The sequence below is a fragment of the Lycorma delicatula genome, chromosome 1 (assembly GCF_047948215.1).
Source record: "Lycorma delicatula isolate Av1 chromosome 1, ASM4794821v1, whole genome shotgun sequence".
NCBI lineage: Eukaryota > Metazoa > Arthropoda > Insecta > Hemiptera > Fulgoridae > Lycorma > Lycorma delicatula.
The window spans coordinates 364,957,545-364,972,367 of NC_134455.1; the positions used below are offsets into that span (position 1 = coordinate 364,957,545).

Consider the following 14,823-nt stretch of genomic DNA (forward strand, 5'->3'; position numbering starts at 1 on the left):
AGTTATTGGTTTTCTCGATATCTTCAGACTGGACTGGATTACCAATTTTCATGAAATTTTGTACAATTACTGAATATGGGTCACTGATGCCACATAATTTTGGTTACAATTGGTCAAGAAGGGGGAAGTTGCCAAGGGTTCTGTACCTAGTATTTATCAAAGAGCACAATAATGTTTTTTTACATAATTCTTTACTTGCTTACTTACATACTTTAAAATTCCACTTAATTTTTCTCAAAAGTAGTAGTTTTTCAAAGAGGAATCCCTTTGTAGGTAAGGTTTGCATTTCTTTCTTTTATAATATTTTTTAAATATTTAAGATACTTTAAATGTTAAGTAGCTGAAATTAATTTTTAGTTATATTTAGAATCTAATTCATAGATTGTTAATTTTTAACTATAACTATTAACTTATATTTTACAGAAGTAATATCAGACAAATGTGTAAATTGCATTTGTATAGCCATCTCAAACTGCAACCAAAATCTTGGATGTGACAATGGTGCTTGTGGTGCACTTCGCATTACAGAGCCTTTCTGGATTGATGCTTATAGGCCAGTTGTTGGCGATGATGATCCCTATTCAACAGGAGGTAATATTTATACAGTATTAATGATAAAGTTGATTATAACAATGAAACAAAATGATGTAATGAAAAAAAAATCTGATTTAAAACGCTAGATTAAACATTTCGTGGAAACCTAAGATAATTTTAAATTTTCATGATACTATTAAATTCTCAAGGTAATATTCTCACAGACTTTGAAGACTAAGTACAAAGATGATTCAAACTACATGTTTTATTTTTTCAATATTCAAAATTGTAAACATTTCCTATACTACACACCAGTATAGAGATATGATGAAAGTTAAAGTTTCAAGTTCCTAACTCTGATTTTCCCAGCTTGTAGAAATAACCTTTTCTCCATCAATGCTTCCTCTCTTCAGTTCTGACTTACAGAATCTTCCGCAACCCAGAATATATTAGACCCAAAAAGCATTCTTTATTTTTATTACAATTGCTGACTTTACCAATCTCCACAGCAGAGTGGTAGTGCCTCTGCCTTTCATCCTCAGGTTCTAGGTTCAAATGCTGGTCAGGTACAGAAATTTTCACATGCTGCAGAATTCATTATCTTACATTAGTTATTGTGATCAGCCTGTATTGCTAAATAAGTAAATAAAGAGTTTAAATAAAAGAAATTAACCATACTAGTGTTGAGAAGCAGATTGTAATGTTTACAAATTAGAAAATGATATGGGCAGAATACCTCAGATTGCACGATAATAATGCTAAGTAAATTTTGTGACTTATCCTGCAGACTGAATGGCTGAGAGACCCTATTAAATAACTCTTCACCAAAGTGGTCTTTGTGATAATCCAGTCATTAATTTAACTTATTGTCATTTACATTACATTTGACCTCTGGATATAAACTGATATGAATTAATTGTTCCATTGTTTTTGTCTTCTCTGCTCTTGAATTAACAGTTATTTGTAACTGATAAGTTGTACCTATAACAGTATTTAATTGTTTGTATCGTAGAATCAACTATTTGTACTATTTTATGCATTTGTAACTTTTATGTACTATTTTGTTAAAATTCAATAATTTTTCCAGTAGCAAAATCTTTGCCAGCCTTATATACAATGAATATGGGTTTATTACTTGTTTTAACTAGTGAGGTTTTAACACATGAATAGCACAAAGTAGCTGTAAAGTTTTAATCTAGTTGATATTTTTAATTTATTTATTTTTCTTGTATGAACGAATAAAAACAAAGGTAATTTTTTAAATTTCATTTACAGCATATGCTCGTTGTGCAATTGATAAAACTTGTGCTACAAAAGCAGAAAAAAATTATATGAAGAGATATAAAACGGTTAGTGAACATTTTTTCTTTTCTTAAGTACTACGCTCTATTTAAAATAAACCAGCTTGTTCGTTGGTACAATAACTACACATGTTATACACAATGGTCCCATGAAGAGGTATACGCTTTTGATTTAGTATTACTTGTCCATTCCCCCACCATTTCTATTGAACTTTACAAAATTTTTAACGAAGGTTCTTAAAATGTTCTGTGAAAATTTCAACCTTCTGCATTCTTAGAAACAAAATGGTGGCTTTCAAATAAAGACATCATGTTCTTTTGAATTTCATCCACTGCACTAGTCACATTATAGCTCACACAACAAACATGAGCCCAGTTTTTATCTTATTCCCAATTTTACAACTAAAATATTAAAAAATGTTTTTTCATTTTTTTTTATGCCTTATGAAAAATACAAAATCTCCACAAGCATAACAAAACTTATACGGGGAAAAACTTGTATAAAACCTGTATGAAAACTTGACATTTTGAAAGCAAATAACATTTAAAAATCACATAACCATATCAAACTGTGATGTAGTGAAAATACTAAATTATGGTAGAAACTGGAAACTAATGATATGGTAACATAAAAATGTGATGAGCTGGTACTTTTTTAACAGTTGAAATTTAAATTGCATGCAAAATAAATTATAAAAATGATAATGATTTTGGTTATTCTTAAAGATTGACCGGTATAATTTATATTTGATTTCAAAAGAAGAAATAAGTTGGCTGTAAATTAAAAAATTGATTGCCTTTTAGAGTAGATGCTAGAAGTTTCTTTTGTCCATTTGCATTTAAATGTTGTGTAAATAATAAAAAAACTACAAATTCCAAATAATCAATATTAAGACCTTTTTAATAAATAATAAATTTATTATTATTTATTAATAATGATAATAAATAATTTTTATTATAATAATAAATCTAACAGCAAAAGATTCCCTAATATGTAATTTTTTTCAGTTAAATTAAGCTTTCCGTTTCTACAGTATAGTTTCATAATAGTCTGAGGACTGCAATGACCTCATAATAGTCTGTAATCCTTTTTTTTAATATGATTTTTAATTTAACTTGATGGTTGGTTGGTTTATAACCTTAAAATTAATACTTAATCAAAGTGCATAAATTAAATTACAAAAATGTAATTCTTTTTTATTGTTTTTTTGCTTTATATAAATCTAAATATTTAATTGTTCTGACACATTTCTTCTAAGATAATTACTGAGATAATAAAACTTTTTAATGTTTACAAATGTGTATAATTAAATGTTCTAAATAACTGAACAAATAAAAAAAAATGTTAGAAATGATTTGACATCATTAAAACTATTTCTATTTATTTTAATCATATTTTATTTATTTTTCTGTCTTCAAAAAATATGTTATCTTCAAAAGGTTTATTGATTTTTGATACTTCAATTACTCTTTTCAAAAATACCAAAATATAATTATTCTCTTTTATCTAAAAAAAGTTTTAGAAGTTTCCTCCTATAAATCTGACTGAGGTTTAGGAAAGATTTTGTTGTAATAGAAAATTTTAAATTGAATTTAGAAAGGATCAAAATTATCTAATTCTGACATTTAATTTTCTGTACAGATTTTGTTTTACTTAATAATACTTCATTTACTGATCATAATTTTGTAACTTAAATTTTATGATCTATTTTAAATCACTTAAATATATATAATAAAAGTAATCAATATAATAAAATACTAAATAGAAATTTTACAATATTAAAATACACATTTACTGTAACATTCTCCAACTGAAATGAATAACATTTATGATTTTAAACAATTACATTTTCTTTCAAAGATTAAAAACTGCATTTGTTTGAAACCCTGGAGTTCTTTTATGAACACCTGGTATATAGATGATAAAATTATGTTATTTTCATTCAATGTTATAGAAAATATTAGTTGTAACATTTACTTTAAATGGATAGAATAGATATAACAAGTTTTTTTTTTCATTTATATTAATGACATGCATGAAATAAAAAAAAAGAATAAAAAGTGGTACATATTCACAGTATGAATATTCATTAAAGGCTTATTATGTAGGATGAAAATAATGTTTACATCATTTCTCTGTAATCTTTTCCTTACATCTAACAGGAGAAAGTTATTAATAATAATAAAATAATTCTAAATAAATTAGATTGCTGTCAGCTTAATATGAATACTTGTAACTGTAGTGCACTAATATTTGTTAATTAATTCTGTTAAGTATCTTGGGATAGATCTTGATTGTAATCTAAGTTTAATATTCATATAAATAATTTGGTTAAGAAGGTTAGCAGGCTCTTTTACAAGTTTGGATTCTTACGGATATTTTGTCTTACAACCGACTTAGAATGGTTTATTGCGCATTTGTTCAGGCATTAATCTCATATGACATTTTGTTTTGGGGGAATATGTTTGACTATGTACTCCAGTCTCTGTTGGTTACTGTTAAACTCCTTATTAAAAATTTGTCTGGTTAAATCACATATTTTTCCTAGTAATTTTCTTTATTCTTTGTTTAAATTTGATAATCTTAAGCATTTATATATTAAAACTGTATATTATTATTATTTGTTTATAAAAACCAACGTTTAATTAAATTCTATTAAAATCATTCCTGTATTACTAGACATTCTTTGATGAGTAATATTTGTATACCTTTTGCTCGTAAAATTCTCTTTAGGAGGGGTTTATACAATACAGCTAGTCGATTATTATTAATGCTTAATATTGATTTAGATAATATTGTTTTTATTTGCTCCTTAAAGAGATATTTGAAGGATTTTTCTATATATACATACACACACACACACACCAACATTCGGAAAATTTCTATCCGGTATTTTGGGTTTATTAGATGCCAAAACATCAAGATCACGTGAAAACCGCATATGCCCATATTGGACCGATTATACCATATTTTCCCTTCTATAGCTATAAAACTAGGCGGGAAAGAAAAAATTGAAATAATAATGTTTTAGCAGGTACATGTACATGTACATGTAAGAACAAAAAAATTCCTTCGGAAGAAAGGCACTTCGGAAGGCGGAGGAGGTAGATTTCACCGGGGCAAAATAGGGGTAGGCGAACTCGGATTGTACGAGCTCGTATCAAACATTACTTTCCATGTTTTACGGACACTACTTTTTCTCATTAGGCTAAAAGCTATTGTGTTAAATCTATCAAGACTTCAACTGCTTGTATTGTATGTGTTATCAAGATTTTTCCTGAACTGCTTGACAACACACCTGTTTGAGGATTAGTGGGAGATTCTAGATTTGTCTCTTTGTACTGATAAAAAAAGACAATGTTTTCAGAAAGTTTTATTTAAAAACGTGTATAAATGTATCAAGTGATGTTGAGAAGATAATTTGAAAGTACAAAAGGGAGCTAGATTTTTTGTCTTTGAAATCCCATTTTTTCCACCCCTTGGCCTTTATCTAAAGAATAGTAGGAACTTTAAACGAATTCAATATTTCACTTAATAAGAAAATTATAGCGATATTTTATTTTACTGTTTTTATTTTTTTATTTTTTTGGTTTTGGTCATCCCTCGTTGTAAGGGTTGGACATATCAAAAATTGTTTCAGACAAAAGTTTTAGGTAATGTTTAGAGGACTAACTATGACTTTAAACCGATTCGATTCTGTGCCTATTAAGGGAGGTACGATTTTTTTTGTTTTCGAAACCCCAATTTCTCCACACCCTAAGCCAACTTTACTTAGATAAGTTTTAGGTCATAACGCGAAGAATAGTAGGAACTTTAAACAAATTAGATATTTTACTTAATAAGAAAGTGATAGCGATATTTTGTTTTTTTTCCGAAAAAGTCCCCCCCCCCACCATTTCTACCCCCATGGTCTGATTTCTCCCATTAACGAACTCGACTTAGATTTTGATCGTTATATTTTATGTAAAAATTTGAAAGTGATTGGCGCAAAATTACGGCAGTTATCCTGTTCACAAGAAAGTGAAAAAAGTGATCAGTATTTTAATAACGGAGCAATAAAAATTTTTTATGGTATTTGTGAGCTGGTAGATTACGTTTTTATCCTAGTAGCTCCAGTCCAAATTCAAAAAAATATCAAAGCAAGTACTTTGAATACGTTGTTTGTTCTAAACAGCCTTTGAAATGACATTTTTCATAAAATATTACTAGGGCTAAGACATATCCATGGACAGTTCTAGAAGTATTTAACGAAGGACTGGGGAGAGGCAGCTTCCCCAGAAATGAAAACCGGTAGTTTACTGTTAATCCCCAAACAACAAATAAAGAATACGGCGCCGGCAATCCAGAATCCGGCCTATATGTCTTCTATCGACAGTCGGCAAATTATATGAGAGGTTGATAGCGGACAGAATGGGAGAAGAAATCGGAGCGACTGGAGGCCTATCTCAAGCACAATTCGGATTTTACAGGGTAAATCCACCATTGACGCCTGGAGAAGAGTGGTGTCGTGGGCGGATACGTGTAGAGCGGGCACCTAGTGAACCAGAAAGATTCCCTTGATGGTCCTCCTGGATGTCTGCAAAGTGTTTAACAGCCTCCCATGGGCTGTAGTGGCGGACGAATTTGAATAAAGAAATATATCCATGCAGTCATTTGTGACTTTTTGAGTGAACGGGGAGTTGATTGTTACTGCTGAGGACGCGTCCCGTTAAAGCCCATCAGGGCAAGGAACGGGAGGGGGTGGCGACCGGAATCGTCACAAGATGGGCGTCTTTTCCTATGGGGGTTGGGATGCTGAGGACGGTGAAGTACGGTTCCGGATGCAAGGGTGAGTCCCACAGGGCTCTGTCCTGAGCCCTCTCCTCTGGAATATTTTTTTGACGGTATCTTGAACTTAAAATATCCGGCGGGAGTCTCCCCATTGCCCTACGCCGATGATCTGGCACTGTTGGTGTCAGGTCGGACCGAAGATAAAGTCGAGCAGAAAGCAAACTTGGTGATTGAGCTGGCGAACAGATGACTTAAAGACCGCAGCCTTAGTCTGGAACCTAAAAAACACAGGTTTTAGCGAATACTGGCAGAAGAAAAAGCAGGACTATCTGTATCAGATAATAGGATGATCAGGATGATCACATAATAGAGATGACGAAGCAAGCGAAATACTTAGGGATTTGGTTCCAGCAGTCAGGAGCATACAACAAGCATATTGAAGAAATTACGATAAAAGCAGAAAAAAAAATAAATTCCCTAGGTCGACTGATGGGACACAAATAGGATCCCAAAGCATCAAAACGTAAAGTGATGTCGGCTCCTGTGACATCTATCATATTATATGCGACTGCTGCGTGGTACACGGCCTTTAATACACAAAGGAATATATGAAGATTGAATTCATTTCAAAGACGACTGAATCTAAAGATCTCTTCGATTTACAGAAAGGTGTTCACCGTCGTGGCGGGAGTCCTTGCGGGGATCCCGCCGAATCATCTTCTGGCAAGGAAGCGTAAACGTATGTATGAAGGTATGAATCGCCAAGATGCGGCTTAAATGCAATTGCAAGAGTAGTTAGGCGATGTGGGATACAGCCCATACTAGCTTGTGGACCAAACGACTGATACCCAGACTGCGCCCGTGATTGGAGAGGAGCCTTGGGGAAGTGGGATATTACATCTCCCACTTTCTCTCTGGCCATGGGGAATTTGGAGACTATCTAAACAGATTCTACTATATGCTACGTGGTATACAGGAATTGAGAAAAATAGAGAACGTGATTACCATAATATTAGATATGAAAGAATCAGATAGCAAGGGTTTGCTCCAGGAACTGATATCAGATTAAAAGACAACCGACGGCTGGAGAGGGACCCGGGAACGACATAGTCGGATCCGGATTACCACTCTCTGGTTGGCCGGTGGCAAACAAAAACGAAACCCACAGCAATAATTTTACCCTGATAAGTTTATGAATAGAAATTGATGGTAGATAGAAGAAAGTCTCTATGGATAGTTTTAACCCAGACAGAAAATACGATGGAAAATCAGAAGATGAAAAGACGAAACAGATAAAGAGATAGGTATTAAAAAAAAGAAATCGAAAAGACCGAGTCCCGGCCGCCAGGGAGGGGCCCGAGAACGACTTAGTTGGACCCGAACTACCCCCGTCTGGTTTTTTAGAGGCATGGCAAAAGAAGAAATCTCAAAAGATCCGAACCGGCAAGCCGACCTACTGTATCGGACATACAGCTGGCGGGTGGGGAGGCTCGTTAGAGTTAAGGAACACTGCTTGAGCCGTGCTAAGCTTCAATGCAAATCTATCCCAAGTAGAACAGAGAAGAAAAAAAATGGCTACTGATCCCAAAATTATTAATTAATCATAATCAAATGTTATTCTTAGCCTGTTACCATTTATAACATTATTTAAAATTCTCTTTAATAATTTTTTTATGTTTTTCAGGACTGTAATGGTGATGGAAAAATAGAATGTATTGATTTTGCTCTAATTCATAGACTGGGTCCATTTGGTTGCAACGGTACTGTGGATAGTTCATACACAGATGCAATTAAAAATTGCATAAACTCACCTTGAACAATTCACTTAATCACTTTAACCTAATTAAAATATCAATAAACTAAAAAAACAGAGATAGTCTCAAACTATATAATGTACTGGGTGATTCAAAAAATCCTTAACAACTTTGAAAATATATAGAAATTTAATCCAAATTTGGCAATTTTTTTTTTTAGAGAAACAAATAATTTTTTATAAATAGTTGTTTCGATTTACTGTAATTCTATTGATTATATGAAACATATGACATCTGAATTTCATCTTTGCCCATTTCATCGATTCTGAGATGATCATCAGTGAAATATCCCTGCCTTTTACAAGCTAATGCAGTGGTACACTATGCTATATTATTTAAAGTGAAAATTTCAAATATATCTTAATACTTGATGCTGTTGATTGTTTTAATGAAAAAAGAAGAAGAAAAAGTAGAGGCATTCAAGAGCACAAAACACTTTACTTTTGAGCTTTTAGAAATGTATTCCAGCAGTTCATGTAGTTTTTATCACTGCAAATCCTGCAGTTGTAGATCCTCATCTAATTTATTTTGACTCATCATTAAAGTTTACAATTCCCAAGAATCTAAATGCCTTCTATCTCATAAACACTTCCAAGAGAGAATTCACAACAGCTTGCTTTGTCTTTATCAGTACTTTTTTGCATATTGTTGAAAATTAACAGTGCGATACTATACAAATCAAAAGTAACTTGCAAATGACATCTTAATGACTTTTGTAATTCTTCCAAATAAATATCTGTAGATTTTTAAAGTTAAATTCATACTAAATTACTTTCTACATATATTTTTTATTCCATTTACATTTAATAATTAGCTGAGACTAATCAATTTAAATTACCATTGTTAATTTTTGCAAAAAATTAAAATATAAATTATTTACTTATAAAAATAGAATAAAAAATAAATTATCAACTGATTTAAAAATGTGTTAAAGGTTAATTTTCTTGAAACCCAACTTCCTTTAAACATAACACATATTCTACATTTATTAGAAATCTCATTAAATAAATATGTAGATCTTTAATTCTGATTGTAACATAATATTTCATCATATAGATCACATCTGGAGTTGATGGATGCTACTCCATGGATAAAAAAAGCAATTGCTTCAGCATCTGCCTGGATGGATCAAAATAAAAACCTTGATCAGTGCAACATTACAGATTATAGTTAATTTATAAGATAGAATATAGATGTAATTAAAGTCCATATAAATTATTTAAACTATAGATTCATGAAATAATGTTTGGGTAATTACATGAAATAAAAAAATATCTATAAAATAATTCACAATTCAAAAGGTTTTAATGAAAATTACTTTATTAAATATTTATTTATACTTGAACGGAATGGTGAAAATTCAGAATTAAAAAAAATGTTTAATTAGTTTGATTTAAAATTCATCAACAGAGAATTATTGTTTCTGTAAAAACTCCTTTTAATTGAATTTTCAATAAATCTTGGTAGAAAGATGTTCTAAATGATTCAGCAATTTATTGAAAAAGACAACAGAAGTATAACAAACACTCTTTCTCATAAAACATATTTAGTTTGAGTTGTTGCACAAAAACATTTCTATTGTCTGGTTTAGTAGAGATGGATATTGTTATTTTTTAAGAGTAAGTGATTATTCTTATTAGCAAAGATTGCACATTCATAAATAAGAGGCTCTTTCAATAATAATTAGACGACACAAATAGCTGTGGTGGCAAAACAATTGCTAAGAGGATTATGATACTTTCAGAATAACAATTTGGTAATCCTGTAATGACTTTTGATCAGGTATCTGAGTAAAATTGTTTTGTTTATAACCTCAAATCTCATTTTACAATAACGAGTCCTCTTGAAATTTACAAATTAGTTGAACAGAGTACGCTGATTCAGTTTTTGCTTTCCAAAGGTAAAAAACCTGTTAATATTTACTCTCTTATGACCTGACAATACAAGCAAAGTTGTATGAACCAAAGAAATTTTTACAACTGGGTAGAAAAATTTAGACAGTTGAACTTCATCTACAGATGAAGAACCTGTGATGAACTGTGAAGCACTGTTCTGGACATCCAGTTGAAGTTTCATACAAGCGCTTGAAACTCATGTAGGCTTTCTGATCCAAGAAAACCGATAAATTACAGTTGAGATTATAGTTGAAAAATTACACGTAAGTATCGATGCAGTTCATAACATTATCACTAACAAGCGCAAGTACCATAAAACAAGCACAAGAAGTTTCCAAGAGAGTCGACAGATCACCATTAGGAGGCAAGACTTTTCATGTACACAGAGTTGAAACAATGGCATCAGCAGGAAGGTGATGGCTTTTCACACAGTGTTGTAACCTCTGATGAGGCATGGATTCACCATTATGAAACGAAATAAAGCCATATCTTCACAGAGATGAAGTGGAAGCACACATGAGTTCACCTTTTAAGGAAAAATTCTGAACCCAACCATCAGCAGGATTAATCATGATTATAATCTCTTGGGGGGCAAAAGACCTAGTTTTTGTTGATTTCACAGAAGATCAGCGAATAATAAACAGCACATATGACTATGATATGCGTATCAACAAAGTGAAGACAGCGGTGTTGAAAAAACACCCTTGATTTCAGCATAAAGGCATCAATCTACAATAATGCCCAACCTCACACAGCTAATATCTCTTGAGGTAGGTTGAAAACCATTGATAAATTCCACTGGGAAGTACTACCTCACACATCCACAACCCTGATTCAGTCTTTTGAATCTTCACTTGTTTGGTCCATTCAAGGAAGCGCTGCTTGGTAAGAAGTTTAATGGCAATGACAATGTCAAAGAAAATGTGCTAAATTAGCTCCGGTATCAAGCCATAGATTTTTTTGTAGCACGCATAAATAAGCTGATTCAGAGATGGAACAAATGTTTTAATGTTGCTGAAGACTATGTTGAAAAGGAAAGTAAAAGTATGTTGAAAAGTATCACATTAAGTAAACTGTTTTAACACCATTGCGTTTTGTGCCTTTAATTATTGAATGACCCTTGTATAAGCGCAACGATAAATTAACATTTTTAGTTTTCTAAACATTTGTCTACATGATTCATACTTATAGGTGCTAAACCATAGAAGTAACATTTGTATCTGTTGGCCTACTTTTGTATCTTGAAAACTCATACTGACTTTATTTCATTAAAAAATAAATGACTCTGGAACACAAATACCATTTATTTCATTTGTCTTGTTCCATATCTATCAACTGACCATTCTTCAGATGATACTGGAACACTATGCTTTATTTGATATTTTGGTTGTTGTAGGAATAACATTCATTTTAATATTATAGTAGTAGTATTATTTTAATATCATATTATGTATTGTTTTGTTAAATATTTTTCAACCATTCTTAAAGTGAAATATCACTTGACCACCACTCTTGGAACAAAAAAACAGGATTTAATGTGTAGTTAAATAAAAACATGGACATACAACTTGGGGCTGACCTGGATTCCAGGCACATTCAGGGAGAACAGGGTTGATCTGTGTAATCCCATAGATCCCTGTAGGTTCATTGACCAAAATTTCTGGTACTATGGACAGCTGTTTGCCCCAAGTAGTAGATTGATAATGTGAAAGTATTTGTCAGTTGAGTATTTAATCAAGCAAAGTATTTAATCATCTGACAAATATTTCTTCCCTCATTGCTCAGGAAGACAGGCTGCTCAGTCTTTCAAACTTACAATAAGCTCTGCTCTCTTCATGGTTCTACACACATACAACTCCACACATAGTTATTATTGTAATGCTGGGAAGAATAAGTGAGAAAAGTAAGTGAAAGTTTGTTAAAATTCTTTTTGTGAAATTTATTTTTCTTGTTGCTGCGAACAACAATCTAAGAGGTATGAGAATAAAATGTTAGATGTTTTCAGAATAAAATTAATTTATATATTTGTTAATGCAGTCTAGTTTAGAAGTTTATTTAATGAATAATTAGTTTGCATCTTTTGGTATTAGACCAAGGCGTGCTCTAGCGACTACCGCCTTAGGCCTGTTCTACAGAACAGTTTAATAGTTGACAGGGCTACAAATTAGAATAGACAAGTGAAAATATGTTGGAAGAAGTCTACAGCAAAGGTGATAGCAACATTAAGTTAAAACACTGATGGAAATGTCTACTGAGCATTTGCATCGCTGGCATATTGATGTAGTCCAAACTGATGACTGTAACATATAATCAGAGTTAGAGGGTCGATAAGATAACCACTGGTAAAAGCCCATCAGGGCTAGGAATGGAGGAGGTGGTGTGGCAACTGGAATCATCACAAGGTGTCTTCCTCTACAGGAGGTCAGGATGGGAAGAATGAGTGATTTTATTCTAAGGTAGACTGGTGATTGCAATGATGCAATAAGGTTATATTGGGTAGAAAAATCTGTTTATATATAGTAAAGACGTTTTTCATTTGTACAACAGTATGAGTCTGGTAACTGCTGATAATGCTACTTTTTAAACTCTACATACCAATCATTCACTGTCTCCAACAAATTGTTTAAAAAAATATATATATATGTACATATTCAAAATATATACAAGACAACCTTAGCTCAGGCTTGGGAAAATGTTTTCATGGTATTTCTTTACACTGTTTTTTTTTATTTTATCAGGACAAAAGTTTCTTGGATTTATTTTTGTATGAAAGTCACTTTTTCATAAGCACAGTGTTTCTTTTTTTGACTGCCTACATTTTATATTAATATTCTTATAAGAAAGAAGATTTGTAAAAAATGGGTCTTTTTCAACAAAAAACTGTAAAAAAATAATACTTTATCAAGCTTTTAATTTTTTAAGTTAAAATTAGAGGTTAGTAAGTTTTTGATGGATATATTTAATTTGATACCTACGGCAAAATTTGAAATTTAATAAGTAAACTTTTTTTACGTGCAAAATGTCAAGTTTACATGGTTTTTTAAAGTCCATTCCCTGTTTTTAAGTTTATCTTAATTATTAAGTTTATGTACTTTTTTTTAAGCAGAACAGTAATAAAGTTAATTTTAAAAAAGGTGGCAAAGTATTTCATGACTTTCCCAGCTTCATGATTGTGGGCTCATTACAATGTGGGGAAAATTTAGGAAATATTTATTTATAAGGACTTGAACTCTAACAGAAAAATTAATTTAAAAAAGAATTGTTTAGAAATATTGAAAAAATAAATATGGCTTGTTTGAAAGTATGAAAAAATTTCTTCCCATTTTGGATCCGAAATATAAGTTCCAAAGCTATTCTAATTTTAATAGCCTTTCAAGTCTGAAGAGAAGTTTAAAAAAAATGTAGTAATTAAAAGTAAAAGAATTAAGAGAAAAAACGAGAATATATATTTTTTAATGGTGGGGAATATATTTTTAAGAAAAAGTTTTCTAAGTATATTTTTATACAGATTAAGCTTAACAAACTTGCTTAAGTAAAGTTTTCTCTAGAATGTTGCTGATACATTCCTTTGCTACAATGTTGCTACATTCCTTTCGATAGAGGCTAAAATAAGAGAGAGGAAATTAAAAAAAAAAGTTTGGTTCATTTTAGGTTCAGGAACTATAACTTAGACATTTCTTGATACTTCTATATATGATGTATGAAATTAAAAAAAAAATGAAAAATTCTTAAACCGAAGGAGATAGAGTAAAAGAACAAAAAATGTATAATTAAAGAATTGGGGGTTGATTTTTTCAAAAGATATTTTTGGATTATCAAATTTTCTTTAAAATGCTTCTGAAAAAATAAAAATTATTTTTTTTGTGATATCCTCCACCCTCCTTAACGAACTAAAAAAAAATGAATGTTATCAATGCCTTATATGTAGAAAAATTGGAGCCAAATTTTAAGAAAATAGGTTCTGTTAATCCTGTAAGGCCAAAATTAGTGCAACACACATGCATATATTTTTAGGTAAATTTCGTAACAAAGCTACCTTTTGTAATTGGTACCACGTTTCGACTTTCCGAAAATTTCGACATATCTTCGTGTTTCACACACCCCAGTCCCCAAAACCACCGTCAGTTTAAAAGTTAGCATATACATATATATATATATATATATATATAAATTTCTTGTGGACACGATAACTGCCGTAATTTTGTGCCAATCATTTTAAAATTGATACATAAAATATAATGACCCAAAATCTCGGTCGATTTCGTTAATGGGCAAAATCGGATGATGGGGGTGGAAATGGGGAGCTTTTTCGAAAAAACAAACTATCGCTATAACTTTTCTATTAAGTAAAAATATCGAATTCGTTTAAAATTTCTACAATTATTTGGATAAGGGCTTAAAACTTATCTAAGTAGAGTTTTTTAATATCAACTGGACCAGTAGGTGGAAAAAATGGGGTTTTGAAGACAAACAATATCATACCTCCCTTAATAGACAAAGTATCGAAT

General features: G+C 31.2%; 1 protein-coding gene across 1 annotated transcript in view; it reads left to right on the plus strand.

Moving 5' to 3' along the window:
• Positions 1 to 9,344, plus strand: part of LOC142317248 (invertebrate-type lysozyme 3-like) — a 28,170-nt gene extending 18,826 nt beyond the window's left edge. The window contains exons 2-4 of the mRNA XM_075353651.1: positions 424 to 591; positions 1,810 to 1,883; positions 8,291 to 9,344. Of these exons, the coding sequence (XP_075209766.1) occupies positions 424 to 591; positions 1,810 to 1,883; positions 8,291 to 8,422 (374 nt within the window). The 3' untranslated portion in view covers positions 8,423 to 9,344. The remainder of the gene's footprint in view (positions 1 to 423; positions 592 to 1,809; positions 1,884 to 8,290) is intronic.
• The last annotated feature ends 5,479 nt before the right edge of the window (positions 9,345 to 14,823 follow it).